Source organism: Cygnus atratus, chromosome 19, assembly GCF_013377495.2.
Source record: "Cygnus atratus isolate AKBS03 ecotype Queensland, Australia chromosome 19, CAtr_DNAZoo_HiC_assembly, whole genome shotgun sequence".
NCBI classification, from domain to species: Eukaryota; Metazoa; Chordata; class Aves; order Anseriformes; family Anatidae; genus Cygnus; species Cygnus atratus.
In genome coordinates, this window is record NC_066380.1 from 7,637,764 (window position 1) to 7,657,864 (window position 20,101).

At 44.1% G+C, this 20,101-nt stretch overlaps 1 protein-coding gene across 1 annotated transcript in view; it reads left to right on the plus strand.

The window, feature by feature from the left end:
- BRINP1 (BMP/retinoic acid inducible neural specific 1) overlaps nt 1-17,469 on the plus strand; it is a 58,590-nt gene extending 41,121 nt beyond the window's left edge. Inside the window, exons 5-7 of the mRNA XM_035555293.1 lie at nt 4,549-4,785; nt 10,162-10,384; nt 16,329-17,469. Coding sequence (XP_035411186.1) covers nt 4,549-4,785; nt 10,162-10,384; nt 16,329-17,469 — 1,601 coding nt within the window. The remainder of the gene's footprint in view (nt 1-4,548; nt 4,786-10,161; nt 10,385-16,328) is intronic.
- Nucleotides 17,470-20,101: the final 2,632 nt, after the last annotated feature.

Sequence of the window (20,101 nt, forward strand, 5' to 3'; positions counted from 1 at the left end):
TGGTGATTGCACACGCTGACACCTCCATATCCTCCTATCCCTGACACCAGCACAAAGTTGTACCTTCATCTGTATCCCCCTTGGCTGGGGCTGCCTGGGCAGGGAGTAAATCAGAGCCTGGGGAGGGGGGGGATGCTAACAACTCTACAGCAGCCTGTGGGAAACAGGGATTTCTGGTTCCTGGCAAACACTCCTGGGCTGAAATTAGAAAATATGAGTGAAAAAACAAAACAAAACAAAACAAAAACAACCTACAACCTTCTGAAAAGTTCCGCGGAATTAAAATTCCAGAGACGCATCCTCTTGGGCAGTCTGACCATTTACATCTATATTGCAACATGGCACTATTTCAATAAGGTAACGTCCTTCTGTGCTATTCTAAACATCGCAACATTAATCAAGAAATGTTGCGTATCCGTAGTTTGTTACATCAAGTATGGTAATAGAATATTAAAATTCACATCACAATTAATATTAAAGTCTTCACCAAGATGGGCAGAGCAGTAATGACAACACAAAACATTTCAGCTTTTCAGTGAAACAAAATGAGGAAGTATGAAAAATACATTTAGACCTTTCCCTGTCAAAAGTGCTTTAGAAGTCAACATGTTCTCACAAAATGCTTCAGTGAAACTGCATTTTCAACAGATAACTCTTCTATGGAAAATGTTTTAAATAGCTCTAATTTAGAGCTGGGAAAATTTACCACTTTTAATGCAGGAAGCCTTTTATATACAGTCCAAAGCCAAACATCTCTCTCTAATAGTTTTTCTAGTTGAGTTAAGGACATGTACCCTTGTTAGATATTCTGCTTGCAGGTTGCTAAGCCAAACCTGGCACTTCGTAATTTTTAAAGAGGACCTTTACACTTCACAGTGGCCGAATTCTCCCTTCGATCAGTAAGTTACCTTCAAAACTAAGATATTCTCCCTAACACTGGTCACCAGCACACGTCTTTCTCGTGTACTGTCAGCTCTGGAGGCTACTGTGGAGGAAGGAGCCAAGTCCTTTTGCACCCTGGCTGGGATTGTGGTGTTCACCCCATGATTTTGAACCACTGTCACAGACTTTAAGGCCATGTCAACTCCCTGCTTGGCTGCTAGGATGAGGTCTGTCCGTAGACAATGTTGAAGGATTAAATAGGAACTTCTTTTTATGTTTGTAATAGTGAAAGAAAATTCTTAGAGAATGAAACAGCTCCACGGGGTGTTTTATTAGGGCAGCAAGGCTTCCTGGCTAGCATGGCTGGCTACAAGCTGCTCTGCAGGCTGTGACAGTCCTTTGGACAGCAGCTTTCCTGCTTCACAGGTGGCAACAGAAGCACCCAGAACTGTGGTTTCCAACAGTACAGCCTTCTTACTACTTCATGTTTCTAAAGCTTACGTTAAAAATGGCTGTACCTGACACACGGGTACTTTGCTGACAGCTGAAATCAACTCAATGTCAGCAATATTTCTGTGCATGGTGCAGAATGACATGAAAATGATCGAGGAGAGTACAAGGACTGGGTGAGATGCTACTGTCCCAGTACTTGTGAAGTATCTTGCTAGGATTTGGTCGCAAGGGTGCTCAATACAAAAACATTGATATAAGTCTGCCTGTGTCTGGAGATGGTGATAGATGTGTGGGTATTTATGTATGTGTCAATGTACAAATGTGAAAATGCACGGCTGTATTTCAGTAACCTAACACTGATTTCTTCTGCAAGGAAATTTTTGGCTGGAGGATCTCTGAATAACGTGCAATACCTACGGCACATTTTCAGATTTAAAATTAGGGTTCTGTGTTGGGTGTAGGCACATGCATATTTTGACAAGTAGCTGGATTTGCATGTCACTTGTGTTCCTGGTCTCAGCACATATTTGAATATGTGCTGCTTGTTAAATGCTAAAATTAACTGCACAGATTTCAGTAGAACTGCTTACCTGATTAAAGTTAAGTATTTATATAAGTGTTGTTGAATTGGTACTAAGTGTACAGGGGGTCTGATTGTCTCTTAAATGAAGGGTCATTTATGCTGTCATGTGAACGTGAAATTATTTCTTATTACAGACGGTTATCTTGGAAAAGTATTTTAGAAACCATGACTTTCATGGACAAAAACAAAAACACAAAACAAGCATCCAATTGAGACACTCCGCAGTGTACAACAGGACCATGTTTTGTTTTGGAGACTACAGGGTATTCATATTTCTGCATGTGCTGGAGCACACAGCATGCACCCTTTCCAATGGAAGTGCTTTTCCTGTGTCTTTAGTTGCTTTTTCACCCCTTTCCACTCAAATAAAATGAAACAAAATAAATCCAAAGCCAGTGCCATTTGTGGCTGGGACCAGGCAGCATGTAGGTGCTGTCATCCAAGTTAAAATTCAAAGAAGAAAACACGGTGAGCTGAAGAGCCTCTGGGCATTTGGGCTTCATATTCAAAGGCTGGGGCCAGGGCAGGTTGCTCCTCCATGAAGCAGAGAGCAGAAAGATTTATTCATGGGACTCGGACCATGAATAAACAGGGTCAGTGCACAGCAAGGAGGCCAGCCCCGTCTCCAGTGTGTTGAACTCAGGGAGTACCGCAGCCTTCAGGCATCCCAGGCTCTGTCTGTAGGTGTCAGTTCCCCATCAGCTCGGCACTTTCTTCACATCCTCCAGGCCTGGGCCCTGGAGGTAGGCTTACCCTCAATGTCAGAGTGAAGGTTTGAAAAGGAACCACATCCATCTGTGCTTTTAGCTTCAGATAAAGCCCTAGAAAACTCTGAGTTTCACTCCATCCTGAAGGCAAGAGAAAGAAAGAAGAAAGGTATGGTGCTTACAGAGAAACATCTCAGGAAAGGCCAAAGGGACCTCAGAATGCTGCTGTTGCCTTGATCCTTCTCAGACTAGTTCTGCCATATATGCAGGGATGCCCAGCCCTCCTTTTCCCACAACAGCACCACAGAAATCAGGAACTACACAGCCTCAGTGCCTCCAGCCACCAGGCCTGAAAATCCCTCCTTGTGCAAGTGTCCCAAGTGCCTTCTCCAGCTGAACCCTGCGCTCATCCTGTTTGGTGGCAGACACTGCTCTGTTCTTGGCTGCAAATTAGGTCAGAGAAGGGGGCTGCTCGCTGCCACCAGGCACAGTGCTCCCGGAGCAGGAGGGGAGAGGAGAGGGAAGCCCCTGAGTCTTCACCACCCTCTGATCCCCTCAGGCCTGGCCTTCCGGAGGGACCTCATCAAGGACAAGGTGTTTCTCTGAAAAAAAAAGCGAAGGGGAAGCCGGGTCCCCTGGGGCACCGCTCTTGCCTGAGGTGAACGTGCCCCGTCAGGGAAATGGGCCTGAACTCCTGAAAGGCACCACGGCACCTCCTGCCCTTTCTGCATGCTCTCATCCTCTGAATTATTGTCTTATTTTCATTCCACTCCAATGAGCTGTCAGCAACAGATCCTGTAATTCAGTGCCGCAGAAACACAAACAGATGGGTAATTGACCCGCGCGCCTTCATTGCACTGAAGTTCAGCGCTGCTGTTCAAGCCATAAACTCCTCTCTCTGCCTCTCCAAAATCCCCGGGCCGTTTAGGAGGGAGGTGAACGGGCCAGGCTTGCTGTGGCGGGTTGGCTCGTCGTGGTCGTTGTCTCTGCCTCGTGCACTGCAGACGCTGACCGAGGCTGACAAGCGGAGCGCCCCGCTGCAAGGAAACAGCTGCACATCCCCAAGGGCCCACGGCTGTCTGTAGGGGGGCCAGAGACGGAGGCTGGAGGAGGAGAGGATGGGAAAACATGTACATTATGCACAGGGCAAACAGGGAAACGGTTATGTCCTCGGGTACCTGAGCAAGCATCCACCTACACTTGTGCCTGCACAGATGGATGGATACACAAACACTCGCTATGGAGAAAGAGACCTGGGGATTGATCTCTCAGCTAATGTAAACCTTCAGAGCACCACTGAAATCGTTGGCACTAAATCCATTTGCACTTTTATAGGATTTGGCAAGTAGCCCTCCTAGCAGGGAGTGAGCTGGAAAGACTCAGGTACCCAGCTCCTGTATTTATGCTGTGGGAGCTGAGCACTTAACTCTGCAAGGGTCTTTTAGAAATCCCTCCCCATATTATTCTCCTTTCTTCTGTATTCTGTTCTTTTCTTTTTCAGTGCATAGTTTTCTTGTTTCTGTGCTACCAAACCTATTTAGTCTCTCCTAAAACAGCTCAGAACAGTGTACTGCTCATCATTTATGAGCTAACACTCGGTTGTATGAAAAAAAACAACACCTAGCAGTAAGGGAGGCTTTGCACTCAGATGCTTTGTGTACTGTACTGGGATCCAGGACTGGGAAGAAGGGGTAAAACTGGGTATCTGATCCCAGCTAATCCCTGCTTGCACCTGAGGCATATATTTTCTACACCATTTTCCTTACCTGTGACAGCTCTGAGAGAAGTCTCCCAACAGCTTTTAATTCCTTAGCATCACTTTCCTAAGCTGTTAATGAAACAGGTTCTGAACAGAAGAACGGATACCTGAAATGACCTCTTCACTTTTTCTTTCTACATCCCTGCCTCTCGCTTCTCTACCAGGTCTCCAGATCATCTTCCCCCAGTACCTACAGGAGAAGTTTGTCCAGTCTGCCTTGAGTTACATCATGTGCAATGGCGAGGGGGAGTACATCTGCCGGAACAGCCAGTGCGGCTGTCAGTGTGCGGAGGAATTCCCGCAGTGCAACTGCCCCATCACCGACATCCAGATCATGGAGTACACACTAGCGAACATGGCCAAGTCCTGGACAGAAGCCTATAAAGATCTGGAGAATTCAGGTAACCAAGCAAAACTCACTCTCCAATCGATTTCTTTCAAACACAACTGTCGGTCTATACCAGTTGAGAATCCTTTCCTTCCCTAGTATAATGTTACAGTTTGGATAAAAAATGGATGATATTGAGCCCAAAAGTATGATCTTGATCTTGAGGGATTGTTATACACATACACGTACAGATAAAATCACACACATCATACATATGCATAAGGGGATATTTTCCATGGATTTTTTTTTTTCTTTTTTTTTTTAATTAAAAATCTGATTTTTCAGACCAAACCAGCTCAGAATCTCTCTTTAATAGTCCTACAGAGAAACTTCCACAATATGAATGATGCAGAAATTGCTTTTCAGATTTGCATGAATGATTTATTCTGCTTTGGTGAAAGGCAATTCACAGAGAGAGCACAGGCCAGATGACACCTCATCTGAGACAGCGAGAAGGGAAAATGACTTCTCTCTTCTACAGTGCCGATGGCCGTTGGTGTGAACGTTTCTCTTCTTCCTCCGCTTTCTCCCAGTGTAACACTGGGGGTGTTAGTGGAGTTTGTTCCACTTTGATGCTGGTAACACTCATTGTAGGTGTGCTACTTTGCCCACGCAGCAAACTCGGAAGGGTCTGAGACAAGAAAGCATCAGCATCAGTGCAGCCATATCATTTCCGTTATGGTAGTCAGTGGTCTGCCTACCCAGAAGCCACAGTGACGCTGAGCAAAACTTGATCAAGAACTGATCCTCACACTGACTCTCACCTCTGGTGTTAGCCAGTTAATCCCCAGCACCTATTCTTTAATGTTTATTGCCATAACTGTCCAGGTCTTCGTGTTAGGAAAGACGTCTGTGAGGAAGGGACCATCTCACTCCAAGGTACTGAGGAATGTTTCTTCAGAACTCTTCCCAGCAGCAATTTCTTTCTTCATGTTGAAGGTCACCTTAAGCTCTGTAGTTGGTAGAACTAAGGCGGCCTGTGCTATTTCCTCAGTGGTCTGCTGAGGGCTGCTCTGTATTTCAAGGTGTGGGCCCTGCTGGCATGTCTGCCATTGCACAGGCTCTCACATCCAACCCACACTGTTAGCCTGGTGCTTGGATGAGCACGGTCAGACCTTGATGAGAGCTGCAAGTCACAAACTGTGGGGAGTCACGGAGCTGGGGCAGTTCTAGAAGCAGCCCACTAGCGGAAGAAGTCAGTGGTTTTCTGAGGGGTTCTATAAATTTATGGGCAGGGTGGGAACACCAGGCCAAACCAGAAACTGAGCATCTGCTAGTGCAGCGCTGCACAAATCAGAATTACCGGCGGCGCCTGTCAGCATGGCTCTGCCACTGGTTACTTGTTGCTGGCTCTGGTGTGGGAGTTTCACACAAGCTGCTCAAGAGCCACATGTTGGCCACCACTCATCAAACCCCTTTACATTTCCAGGGGATGTAACCCAGACACTTCGAAGGTGAGAGCCCTATGGAGGGAGAAAAATTATGGTCCCACAGTGATTGTTTTATTGTTACACTGGGCACTTGTTGCACTTGATCTAAGCAAAGTCCGCGGTAGATAATTATATTCAGTCCCCCTTGCCTTGAGATTTCAACAGGGGAGGGTGTTTTTCATTTGCTGTGTTGAAGTGACACATTGCAGTGCAGTTCTCTGCTGCGCTGTGGCCATATTCCACCCAGGGCTGGAGGCTTTTCAGAGCTAGATGGAGTGATTATCTTTATGTTTAAAGCTGCTGCATCTCATTCATCACTTTGTTGCATCATGTGCGAACTTATCCTTTGAGATGAAAGTTGCTATCACAAAAGACTGTAGTATTAGTGTTTTGCTTCTTTGTTTTAATAAGATTTCCCAATAACTGGAGGATTTTCTTCATAATGAACAACAGAAGAAAAATCTCTAGTGACATCTGAAGGCTTTTCCAGTAAAGAGGGATGAAAGGCACATGAGTGCTCTGAAAGCAAATATCATTTGTGCAGGAAGCGGCTGATAGCCTAAAAGATCTATATTCTGTTTCTGATCTGTGTGGGGTTCCTACGTCAATTTGAAAAAATCTTGCAGGGACCAATAAAGGGTTGGCATTATTTGGGATAGCATCTTCAAAGTCAAGGAGGCTGCAGTGAACTGATGCTGCTTTAAATCAGCTCTGGAGCTTCTCCCAGCCCTGTGCTTCATTGCTCATGTATAAATTGAGAACAATAATACTGTCTTTTTCTGTCTTGGCATTTTAGTATGGCTGGCCAAAAAAATCTACATCAGAACCATGACTCTGGATTTTTAAACAGCTTTTTGATTAAGAGTCATTTGTTTGGGGCTTTTTGTTGTTTGTTTGTATTTGCAGTACTATTTTTGTCTGATGAAAAGGTCATTTTTTAACTGAAAAGCACTGAAAAAAAGCAAGTTTCATCTCCAAAACAGATGTTTTGCGGTGATGCCACCAGTCTTCTCCAGAAGCAGGACCTCTGCCCCGCAGCACCTGCGATGATGAGTCATTGCCCTGGGACTGCTTGGAGTGACTCAGCAAAAAGAAGGGCCATGGTGCATTCTGGGAGATGTAGTCCTAGCCATCGGCCACATTTTCTGTGCAGAGAAAATAAAATAACAACAAATGCAAACAGCCTTATTAGTTAATTGGAAATGCTATGGGTTAAGAATGAACTATTCCCAGAAAAGTACAAGGCTTAGCACAATGCAGTCTTGGTTAGGGCCTCCAGGGATAGTTATAATATAAATTAAATATGAAGAAATACTTTTTTGGAAAGTCTTTTCTTTCTTTCTTTTTTTTCCTTCCCTTTTTTAAAAACAACACCATTCAGCTGTTATTTTGCCAGATTTCTTTGCTCATTTGTTTTTCCCCCAACGTTGCACTGCAGTATCAAAATGTGCACACTGCACTGAAATTTCTCCCTTACCCGTCTCTATGAAAAATGTAGCACATTCATCATCAGAGGGAAAAAAAAGCTTGGTCTTTTGCACAAACAGGCTTTTGAGGAAATTGATTTATAAGGGGCGGGAAGCAAATGCAAGGCTTTTACTGCTGAAAGGTACCAGGAGTAATCAGCATGGTCAACAGAAGCAATTATACATGATGATAGTTTCAGAGGACCACTGCACAGGAGAGAATCATTTTTGGGGAGGAGAAGGGCACTGAAAGCAGCATTACTGATAGAGTGAAAACCTGAGATGATTAAAAAAACATCTCCCAGTTATCTTTGGGGAAGAAAGGAGACAAGCAGACGTCCTGTGGATCTTGATAGTGCAATGATGATTATTATTTTTATTAGGTGCTCAGCTTCACTGTGTGATGAGTAAGATATGAACATCCATTTACCATCTATATAACGATCCTACCAACTAATGCATAGATATTCTTTGTTAAGCTGTTAAGTATGAACTGCAGATTGTTGAATAATAAGAAATCTGTTATGCAAATATATATAGTCACGAATTCAGGTATATGAGGTTTGTACGATAGGTTCTAAATTATCTGCTTTGATTTTCTCCAATAATTCTATGGAATATTTCTCCTTTTTAGAAGATGACTGCCTTTTCAAGCTTTCTTTTTTGCCTTTTTTATTTTTTCTCTTTTTCTTCTGAAAATGAGATGAAGGGAAAACAAATTTAAATGAGGAAAGGAAGAAAAATAATATTTAGAACTTGCAGGAAAAGAAGGCTGCATTTCTCTTTGAGTACATTGTGGGTTTGGGGCGGGCTCTGGTCCAGCTTCCTGCTAGAAGCAGGATCATCACCAGCACCAGGTCAGGTCAGCTGTGGTTTTGTCTAGCAGTCTAAAATGATGGATTCTTCAACAACACTTGGGCAGCCTGTCCTAGTGCTGCATTACCTCCAAGTGAAGAAGTTTTCCAGCAAATAATCTGAACCTCTCAAGCTGCAGCCCATGTCTATTACTCCTTCTTATATCATCTGTCTCTAATAAGAAGACTCTCTCTTTCATGTTTGTAACTACCTTCTGAGCAGTTTTAGGCTGTAATTAGATTGCCCCTTGGCTTCTCCTTCACCAGATTAAACAAGTGCAGATCCCTCCGCCTGACCTCAGGGGACTTGTTCCCCAGACCCCTGACCATCTCTGTAGCCCTCAGCTGTGCCCTTCCCAGTTTCTCAGCAGACCTCTTTAATTGGGTGTCCCTAAAGCTGGGCAGAGAAACGCAGGTGCAGCCTCAGTAGTGCCAAGAAATAGGGAATATTAACGTCCTTCAATCTGGAGTTAGCCCAGGATGCAGTTTTCTGTTTTGGCAGTGAGAACATAGCGTTGACCCACCTTCAGCATGGTGTCCCCCATAACCCTGAGGCCCTTCAAGCTCCACTGGCTGCTTCCAAGCTTGTGCTGATGCGTGGGATTGTTCTGCCCTGGTGCAGAGCTCTCTGGTTTTCTTTATTGCAGTTTATGAGATTTGTGTTGGCCCACTCCTCGAGTTTCTCAAGGTCCCAGTGTGTCAAACACAGTTCTCTGGTATCGAAAATTGGGTTAGTTTCTATTGAGAAAGTTGGAACCATCTGTCTGTTCTACATGAGGATGTCCCAGCCTGGTAATCAGAGCCTAAGCAAACTATTCTTCTCAGTTAGAAAGAAAGGGATGGTCATAAACAGAAACAGTATCAGATTTTCTGTTCTGTGATGGGAAGAAAAAACCCAAACCCTACATAAAGGCTTTACTGTTATTATTTTCAAGCAAAATCAAACAGAAATAAAGTGATCACAAAACAACATTTAACAACATTTTTTGGATCCATTAGATTTTTTCCCTTGGCTAAAATTGTCACATTTTTTTTCTGACTAGCCCCACAAACTATTTTATTTTGTTTTCATTGTTACATAAAGCAACTCATTTAACTTCAAATGAAAAATCAGAAGGCTCTTTTTAAAAAATGACAAAGCGGGACATTTTCACACAATCCAAACCCTTCCTGTGGGGATTTTCTTAAGCTTTCTTCCCCTCTTTTTTATTAATGACACAGCCAAAGTGATTTGACTTCAACAACAAATGGCATTTTAGAAGCAGCTGAAAAACAATTTAAATGAGAACTCTTTAGCTGACAATGATTACAGCTCCCTGCTTTTTGTTCGTAACCCCTAGACTGTAATCCCATGCTCCAGGGAGCTTGCTCTCTTTTATTCTCCACCCTGTACACATTAACTGTTTGGTTTCACCCTGATGCTCCCCGGGTTTCATCTCCTCGCAGTAACAGCCATGGAGACAGTGGGTTTCCTGGGGCAGAACGACAGAGCAGGGAGCTGATGGACATCAGATTCCTCCTGCAGAGCACCTCAAACCTCACACCTCACCGCTGCTTCTCCATCCTGCTAATGCAAATCCTTGTAACTTCATCACGGTTCAGATCCCTCTGTAGTTCTCCACGTTCTCATGTCTTCCAGATGAGTTTAAATCCTTCATGAAAAGGCTACCTAGCAACCACTTCCTGACCATTGGGAGCATCCACCAGCACTGGGGGAATGACTGGGACCTGCAGAACCGCTACAAGCTGCTGCAGAGCTCCCTGGAAGCCCAGCGCCAGAAGATCCAGCGCACTGCCCGCAAACTCTTTGGCCTCAGTGTCCGGTGTCGGCACAACCCTAACCACCAGCTGCCTCGAGAAAGGTAACCCTCCTCCTTTGGGATGGGTGCGGTGTGGTGGGCTGAGCCTGGGCATGAACCTAAACCCTACAGCTGAAGGGATTTGATACAGGGTGTGTTATAAGGTGTGCTATAAGGGATTTGATATAAGATGGAGGGGTGGAAAATGCTAAACTCTGGGAGTGGGTTGAAATTTCTGAAGGTGTAAGTAACCTTTATCACATCCCTAAGCATATCCACATCCCTTCTGTGTGGTCTTACCTACCCAGTTGACAGGCACCCACTTGTTCTGTAGTGTTCAGCTAGAATATGATTATATGAGTCTATAATTCTATGATAAAATGACATCAAACAGCCAACTAGACCTTTTTTAAAAGGCCAAGCTCCTTTTTAGGCAGTTTGGCATCACATACCACAGACAAATTTTAAGCCTCTATTTGTTGTTTAAGTGGACATATGGAGCACAAGATGCTTCAGATCATTTTTGGGTTGTGCTCCTGAGTGAATGTAACTGGAGTGAAGGAGAAACCTTAGTTTCACTTCGAACAAATCACATAGCTTCTACAAAATGCAGGGTGAACCTGCAAACCTGCATTGACCAGAAGCCTAGCGATGTTATTGCACATGGAGGGAACAGATTTTCCATTACAGCTACAGCAGCTATTGATATCCAATAGTCATCTCCTGCTGGCTCCTCTCAGCCCTGCACTAGGACTGAGTTTATATTTGCTTCTGAACATTTTTCCAGACCTGCATCTGTGGATTTTAATAAACATTGCTTGCAGGTTTTTTTTTTTTTTCTTTTTTTCTACATTTTCTGGATTGAGGTAACGCTTAAAATCTTGGGGGAAAAAAAAAAAAAAAGAGTTCAAGTGCCTTTTCTTCCACACTTCTCTGGAAAAGGTCATGCCAGCTTAGTATTTGAGAAGAAATCTTTTTTAGCTCCTTTATTACATAAATGTTCACTCTTAAGAGAAAATTAGCTGATTGTTGTGTCCTATTATCATCCTGCCCACTGGCTGCTAAGCATGCTGAGGCTTCATTTCACCACTGTGCAGCTCAGGAAACTCTTCCAAAGCTTAAGGTCTCTCTAATTACCAAGAATTCTCATGTCTCTGGACAAAGACTCGATGGTGTTACTAGGGATGAGGAGAAATATCTATTAATTTTAAGAGATTATGAAAAAAAGTCTTTGGAGCACTTCCTAAAATTGTCCCATTCCTGCCAATTGGTGAAGTTTCTTCAAACAAGCACACGGGTGGAGGAGTCACAAGCATAACCAGGTGTTATTTTGAGCTGTGCCACAACAGCAGCAACGTGAAGCAGCAGCAAGCAGAGATCCAGTGAAGCATTCGGATAAATGTGTCTTTAGCATTTCTCTTCTATTTTAAAAAGTCAGCCAGGCAGAAAGGGAGCCTCCAACTAATACTATAAAATCTGGAGAAAGGAGGACAAAATGGATGATGGCAGCTGGGTTTTTAACTGACTGATGTGCTTGATTTGTTTAAGTCAATACCACCAGGCATAGTATAATTTCTTTTCTTATTTGTCATTCTGCATTTGTAGCTAGTCAGGGGAGGGGCTCAGCAGACAGATAGGTAGTGGAAGAGGTATGCATTTCATCCTTCGTTTCACTGGGCTTGGAAATACTCTAATTTTCTAATTGTTACCGTACAGAACGACAGACACTTATCAAGCATGCCAGTGGCTTTGAAAGGATGGAAAGCTTCTATTAAGAGCAAGCCTCTCTCTCTAATACACATAATAGTAAGCCTGTATTATATATTCAAAAGCACCGTAAAAAAAAAAAAAAAGAAATAGGGCTGCTGTTGATTGCCCTCAGGGAAAGGAAGAGGTGGTGTTTCCAAAAGAAAGAGAGAGTAGGGATTTTTGCAATAAGAATGATTTTCCATGACCTTTTGTAACAGCTAAAAAGGAAATACAAATATATATATTTACTCTGCACTGCTTTTGCTTAAAAGCACCTCTTTGCAGCCAAGTTTGTTGGTTTAAAAAAGAAACCACTCCACAGTTGTTAAAGCTTCAGCGCTGAATGTGCACCTATAGTTGTATTTTGAAATTTGGGACATAAAATATAAATAACACCCAAAGGAGGGGGACTGATACATGTTCTGGGCTCCAGCCATATTGTCATTAGTTAACAATACATCTCCCAGCTGCTGAGAATGAAAATAGCAATGTTTACTTCACTGCTCCACACAGAAAGCCCAAAAGTATCTCCACAGGAGCTAGTGCTGGCTGGAAAAGGGAAGGTGAGTTTGCAGAGGAAAACCTATTAAATTCCTACCTTTGTTCTTTCAATTAAAAAAGAAAAGGAAAAAAAAAAGGTGTTTTTTTTTTTTTAGTTGGTTGGTTGATTTGGTTGGTTTGCTTTTCTAATCAGCTCAGACCTCTCTACAGCAAAACTGCATCTTTGTCTAAAGGGACACCCATCAACCTCTTTCCCTCCTCAGACCTGATTAATCCTGAAGAATGACAAGTCAGAAAGAAATAAAAATATTCATCATCTTCTGTATAACCTGACCTCCACTTCTGATCAGAAAGCCCCAAACTGGCCTGCAAATACTTTTTTTTTTGGGTCACAGGAGATAGGTTTTAAATGGTGAAACATCTCTGCAGGATTACCTGGCTCCCAGTTCCCAGCATTGAGTGACTCCAGCAAGCAACAGCAGGAAACCATTGCAATATAACACTCACTCACAGCTCTGCCTGGATGTTATTTTATTTCATTTTAGTTTGGAATATCAGATATTAAAGTTGAATGTGAAATTGCTTACCAGTGACCTCTGAAGACACAGTTTTCCTTTTTTAATTGCACATGCTCTATTACTTTACACTTTGAACTAGCAGAGGAAGCAAACATTAAGCAAAATATCTCTTGCAATGGTGTTAAGGAGGAGAAAGAGAAACTAATGACTCCTTAATGAAAGAGAGAACAATAAAAATAAAGATCAATGGCTATTCTGCTACTGGTATTCAGCTTTTAAACAGGGGCTCTTTTCAGCGTCCCTCTGCCCTGACTTCTCTTGGTTATATTCACATGAGCCTGAGCCACCAAGGGCATGTGTTTTAAGAAGTTTCCTCCTGTCAGCCAAAGGGCTGTGACTGGTCCTGTGTATATTCTTATCCTGTCCCAGTTGCAAGATAAAACGGGGTAATTTTTACCACTTTTCCTCTCAGTCTATCACACTTCCCTTTGTCATGTTTGTAGCCAATGCCCAGCTCTGCCCTGGATTCTGCATTTTCATTTAATTACATCCTTTATTGCTGCCATCAGCAGATGGTGGGTAGTTCTTCTTTTCGTTTCTGTCCTACTTGTGTCTTTGCTGAATGCTAAGACATGCACACACACAAAACACTTCCTTCTCCAGATCTCCTTCCATCCTTCCTCCAGTAAGTTGATCTAAGGAACAGAAAAAATGACTAGTTTCAATTGCCAGATATATGCTGAGAATCCTTTCTTGTTTTGCTCTACTAGCAGTTAATATAAGACAAGGATTCTTTCCTTTCCTGAGACAGAACACACCAGCTGAACTAGGATGTGGTCATCTTACTCCAATTTTTATAGTGTCCCATGCTGTACAGCCTGGCAGTCCTTGTCCCATGAACTCAATGGCATTATCAAGATATAAAACCTGTGTCAGAAAGCTTCAAACCAGCACTGTTGAAATATGTTGGGAATCCTGAGCATGAGCAGCGGTGTAAGGAAATCAGGAGAGTTGCATTCACTTGCACAGAGCTGGAATTGTGATGTGTTCAGTTGTTGTCACCAAGCCTAACCCTGGGAAGAGCAGCAGGCAGGCACCTTGTGCTTCCCTTGAGCAGTTCCCACAACCACAGCAAGCCCAGGCAGCCAGCGTGCATACACTGGGGACCTGCTTTGGTTTTAGTTCATCCTCCACTTGCACATCATCCCTCAGCTTCGTGCTTAGATTAGTGGTTAGAAGCAAAGAGCGAAGCATTCACATGCACAGGGGAACCAAGGTGGGGTCACAGGAGAGAACTCAGGGAGAACAAAGCCTGGGATCTGCACGTCTTGCTAAATTCAAGAACATTTGGCTGGGTTTCCAAACAAGAGCTGTGAGGCTTCAGATAGGATAAAATAATATATACATATATATATATATTGCAGAAAAAGTGACAAAAAATTCACCTATGAGCAGAAAGCAAACTCAGTCCCCAGGAGACAATCTTGAGAGTGCTCGTTGCTGTCAGCAGCACATGTTGCAGTCGCTCTGTGCTGTCCCCTGCCCCTCCCTCCAAAGCAGAGCTGTCCTAAAAACCAAGTCTGTCCCCTGCCCATTGCTGACGACCAGGCGGGGCTGTCACCACCTCCCACTACAGCAGACACTTGTGGAGGTCACTGCCTTGCTTGCAAGCCCCCTGCCTGCCTTTTCTTTTCCACTGCGGGCAGAGCTCCTGCTAGTTGTGAATATAGGATAGCAACCCTGTCAGCCCTGTACTGCAGGAGGAACATGAAAATTGCCCCTTCCCATACCCAAGGCTTCAGTGTTTTTGTGATAAATTCACTTTTTTTTTTTCCCTCTCTATGCTTTTCCCAGTTTTCTTTCTGCTTTTTTTTTTTTGCCATTTCTCTGTCTTTCCCTTATTGCTATTGTTCCAGTGTTCACCTTTTTTCATCCCTAAGCCTCCTGCCTACTGCATTTTTCACTCATTTTTCCTTTTACCTGCACATTTTTCCCTCTTTCTTCCCCTACCCTTTTTGCTTCTGCTCCTTGATTATTTTTTTTCCTTCCAGTGCTTTCCTCTGTTTTATACTTTCATCCCTCCACTCCCTCCCTCCCCCTAATCATCTTGCTGTTCGTTGCTGCTGTATCATTTAATGCCTTCTTTGATACAGCCTACAGCTTAATGATTATTCGGAGGTCAGGCGATGCAGGTGCCATGAATTTCACTAATCCAGCTCTGAGAGCCTCTGTCCATAATCACTCCTCCCGTTCTACAGGGACTGAATCCTAATTTGTCATTAGCCAGTCCTCTCACTGCAGCGCTACCAAGAACTTTTTGCCCAGAGGAGACAATGAAGTATTCATTAGCTGGGGGGAGGCAGAGGGGAGGGAGCGGGCAACTGAACGAGGGGTTCTGCTGGAGGCTGCAGAGAAAGGAGTCGCTGTGCTGAGATCCCCCGGGGAGGGGGGGAGAGGGGGCAGCAAGGCAACCTTGCAAGGTGGTTGTACGAAAAGAGAGCGTGGGTTATGGTGTCATTCCTTCGGCACCATTCCAGGGCCACAGGACGTAGAGGTGAGGGTGCTGGTAGAGCAGTTATGGGAGTGGTGGAGCCTGGGAATGAGCAAGTGTGGCTGCTTGTTAAGGGGAGAGGCTGTAAGAGGAGGTTAATTAGCAGCAGGTTTTTTAAAGGAGAAGCTGTTTGAGCAGCTTTGTCACTGTGCATCCTGACTTCCATGCTCTTTGCTGATGTTTTTGCACTCTGCACCATGAGCAGAGGTTGCCTTATCCCATTACAGTCTGTTTTGGGAAGTGGGGGAAATTATCTGGGGTATGGAGAGGGGTTGTTGCCTACCACCAGCCTAGGAGTTATGCTGACCTGCAATACCTGAACACACCTCAGCCTGTGACACAGCTTGATCAGCTCCCCTCCCATGGCTGAACTTTCTCACCACCATGCTGATGAGAGCCTCGTCAGGAGGCTGAGCCAGTCTCAGCTCTTAGAGCAGCGTGGAGAGAGAGAAATGATCAGTCCTAACTTATGGCTATTTCTTAGAGGGCTTCTCTTCTCCATGGAAGGAGTAAGCGGCAGATGTAAGACTGAGCCTGGGATGACTCCCAAATGCCACAGCAGGGCTTCAGGGTTCTAGGAGCTCCAACTCAGATATATCCCTAAAGGCATTGTGGACTTAGAAAGATGCCAACACCATAGGCTCTGTGAGGCTCTATGGTGCTAATCCATTCTTCTTCCCACCTGCAGGACAATACAGGAATGGCTTACCCGGGTCCAGTCCCTGCTGTACTGCAATGAGAATGGGTTCTGGGGGACCTTTCTGGAAAGCCAACGGAGCTGCGTTTGCCACGGTGGCACCAGCCTGTGCCAGCGCCCCATCCCCTGCATCATCGGGGGCAACAACAGCTGTGCCATGTGCAGCCTTGCCAACATCTCTCTGTGTGGCTCATGCAACAAGGGCTATAAGCTTTACCGGGGTCGCTGCGAGCCTCAGAACGTAGACTCGGAGCGGAGCGAGCAGTTCATCAGCTTTGAGACGGACTTGGACTTCCAGGACCTGGAGCTGAAGTACCTGCTGCAGAAAATGGACTCTCGCCTGTACGTGCACACCACCTTCATCAGCAACGAGATCCGCCTGGACACCTTCTTTGACCCCAGGTGGCGCAAGCGCATGTCCCTCACCTTGAAGAGCAACAAGAACCGGATGGACTTCATCCACATGGTGATTGGGATCTCCATGAGAATCTGCCAGATGCGCAACAGCAGCCTGGACCCTATGTTCTTTGTCTACGTCAACCCGTTCAGCGGGAGTCACTCTGAGGGCTGGAACATGCCCTTTGGGGAGTACGGCTACCCACGCTGGGAGAAAATCCGCCTCCAAAACAGCCAGTGCTACAACTGGACCCTGCTACTGGGCAACCGGTGGAAAACCTTTTTCGAGACCGTCCACATCTACCTACGCAGCCGGACTCGGCTGCCCTCCCTGCTGCGTAATGAGACTGGCCAAGGGCCCGTGGACCTTTCCGACCCCACCAAGCGCCAGTTCTACATCAAGATCTCGGATGTGCAGGTGTACGGCTACAGCCTGCGCTTTAATGCCGACCTCCTGCGCAGTGCCGTGCAGCAGGTCAACCAGTCGTACACGCAAGGTGGGCAGTTCTACTCGTCCTCCTCTGTCATGCTCTTGCTGCTGGATATTCGGGACCGAATCAATAGACTGGCGCCTCCCGTGGCCCCAGGGAAGCCTCAGCTGGATCTGTTCTCTTGTATGCTCAAGCACCGCCTGAAGCTCACCAACAGCGAGATCATCCGCGTGAACCACGCTCTAGACCTGTACAACACCGAGATCCTCAAACAGTCGGACCAGATGACAGCCAAACTCTGCTAACCCGGACTTTTCAGTGGACATGTTGGTGACTGATCCTTTTGCTGTAAAAAAATAAAAGAGGAAAAAAAAGAGAGAAAAAAGTAAAAAAGAAAGAAAGAAAAGGGGGGGGGGAAGTAAAGAAGGGGGAAGAACAAAATTTGTAAAATGTAATTAATATACAAAAGAGAAAAAAAAGAGGAAATTCTTCATTTGTTGAAAACTAAACCCGTTCTAGCAGCTGTATAAAACTGTCAGGCATGTTTGTTATTTCTATAATCCGTCATAAAAGGGTAACACCTTACTCTCTCTTGACCTTGGGGGTGTTGCTTGCTAGTCCTCAGAGGCAGTGGAGTAAATAAAGGGAGGAGCAGAGAGAGGGGCAAATTTCTGTAATGAACTGTAAAGATTTCTGCTATGCAGGTGCCACGACAAAGAGACAAAAAAAAATCAACGTAAACAAACAAAAAAGAGTTATATGTAAATGTAAAAGAACTGCCATTATTCCTAGTGGGAGTAAATGGTTAAAGATAAAAGATATTTCTTCTGTTGAGATTTATTCACCCAGCCTGTGCTGAGCTTTGCTGGAGGACAGAAGGTGATGGCAGTCCTTTGAGAGTAAAACAAGTGCCTCATCGGTGAGAAGGCGCACGAGGTGGAGGGTGGATGCAGATCTGAGGTGTCTTCGCTTTGGCATTTCCACCTCAGAAGACTTTTCACCGGAGGTAGTGTCAGCTCTTGACAAAGAGAGGGGCAGGGCAGGGCTCTGCAGTGCCTTTGGCTCCAGCCCATGCCTGGCACCAGGCTGCTGCTGCCTTCAGTCCAGCCTGTGCACAACCCCATAAACCTTCCTGAGTCATTCCTCTTCACGGTGTCTCTACAGAGTCCCTCAAACTGAGAAAGTTAAAATTATGTTCTGTTTCGGAAAATCTAGCGTTAAAGGCAAACCTGAGTTCGGCTTTTAACCCATGTCCTGGGATTTCTAACAACACTGAGAAACCTTCATCACCACAAAAACCAAAGCACAATGTAAGAAAACACATTGCCAAGGAAACCTGGAGATGCTGAAGAGTACACCAGTTATTTTAGTTCTTTGGGGATAGAAAAATCCTTTTAATTCTCCTTTGTTTCTGTGGCTATGAAGAATATCCTTGTTTCAATACAGTTTATTTATCCACAAAAGCAAGCAAACAAACAGAAAGTAGATGAGAAAATTTTATTTCAATACCTCGAAAACTCACAAAAAGAGGGTGGGACACAATAACCAAATCTATTCTGAATTTGCAAGGACAAAGCCAAATTAAAATGGGTTATCAAAAAAAAAAAAAAAAAAAAAAAGAAATACCTAAAAGCTGGGTAAAATTTAACAGTGTCTGTGTGTGTGTGTTTGGATTTTATTTTTCGTTTAATGCAGGATGTAGTGTATGTAAGATGAGATGAGCTAGTGACTAAGCCCAATCACAGTGGGAGGAGAATAGTGGGGTGTTTCTCTTGATTTCACTGTTAGTAGAATTTTTTATTTTATTTTATTTTATTTTATTTTGTGAAAACTGCCAGTGAGAGACCAGAAGTTCTGCACTCTTAGAAGGGAGCAACAAGTCTCTTATCCTACCCACTTCTAGAGCTGAAGGAGTGTCCTGTGGAAAAGCAGGGCTGAGCAGGAGGAACAGTCTTGATTCAAAACCCAAGATTCAGATCTGGCTCAAGACTTAACATGTTGGTTCAAGCAAGTTCAAAATAGTCTTGTATGTGTTTTGACCTTCTTTGTAGATTCTTAGAATAACATCAGTTCTTCTGGAAAGAGCTAAACGCACTGTGGTGTTATTCATGTGACTCCAGGGACTTAGACAATTAAGTCTGGCTTCAGGTTTTGTTTAATTTGAGAGGTTTTGGTTGATGCAAATCAAAGCTGAGAATGAGTTAGATAGCTTGAGGAAAATAAACATTCACTGAACTCTCCTGCTGAACTAATAATTGAGAGCATAAGAGAAACTATCTGCCTAGTTAGTGAGAAAACAAAAAGGAGTCCTCGTCACAAAGCACACGTCAGTCCTTGTCTGTCCCCCCAGAGGAGGGCATGTGCACGAGCCTGAAGAAGATCTGGGTAAATTAAACAAAGATGTTTCTAGGGACATTTATCCATTTCAGTTGGTAGTAACTTTGTGTTTTCCCTAACTTGCACTGAGATCTCTTTCTATCTTTACTGGTCACTCCCTGCAAGAGGTTGCAAGGTTGCCTACTTAGTTTGTTCATTTGTTTTTTTCTTTTTGTCATTGTTTGATTGGCTCGTTGTCTGCATAGAGGTTCGTGCTTATAGACCCCACCATTCAAACAAGTTACTTTCTAGTTGTGACATTTCTGTGTCAGCTTTCCAATAAGAGAAAATTTACTGGCAATGGTATGCATGGAAGCTAGTTTTAAGCAAATAGTTGAGAGTATTCATGGGAAATGAATGTCAGATTTGTAATTATGAGTGAAAATAATGTTCCTGACAGTTTCATCCATCCAAGAATGGAATAGAAATATACTGTTTAATTTATATGTATGACCCAAGAGCTGACACTGAAAAGAACTACAGTTATTGCTCTAAAAATACTGAATACTGCTTATGAACAACCTATAGCCTGAGATGCAGTCTGTATTCGATGATGGGATC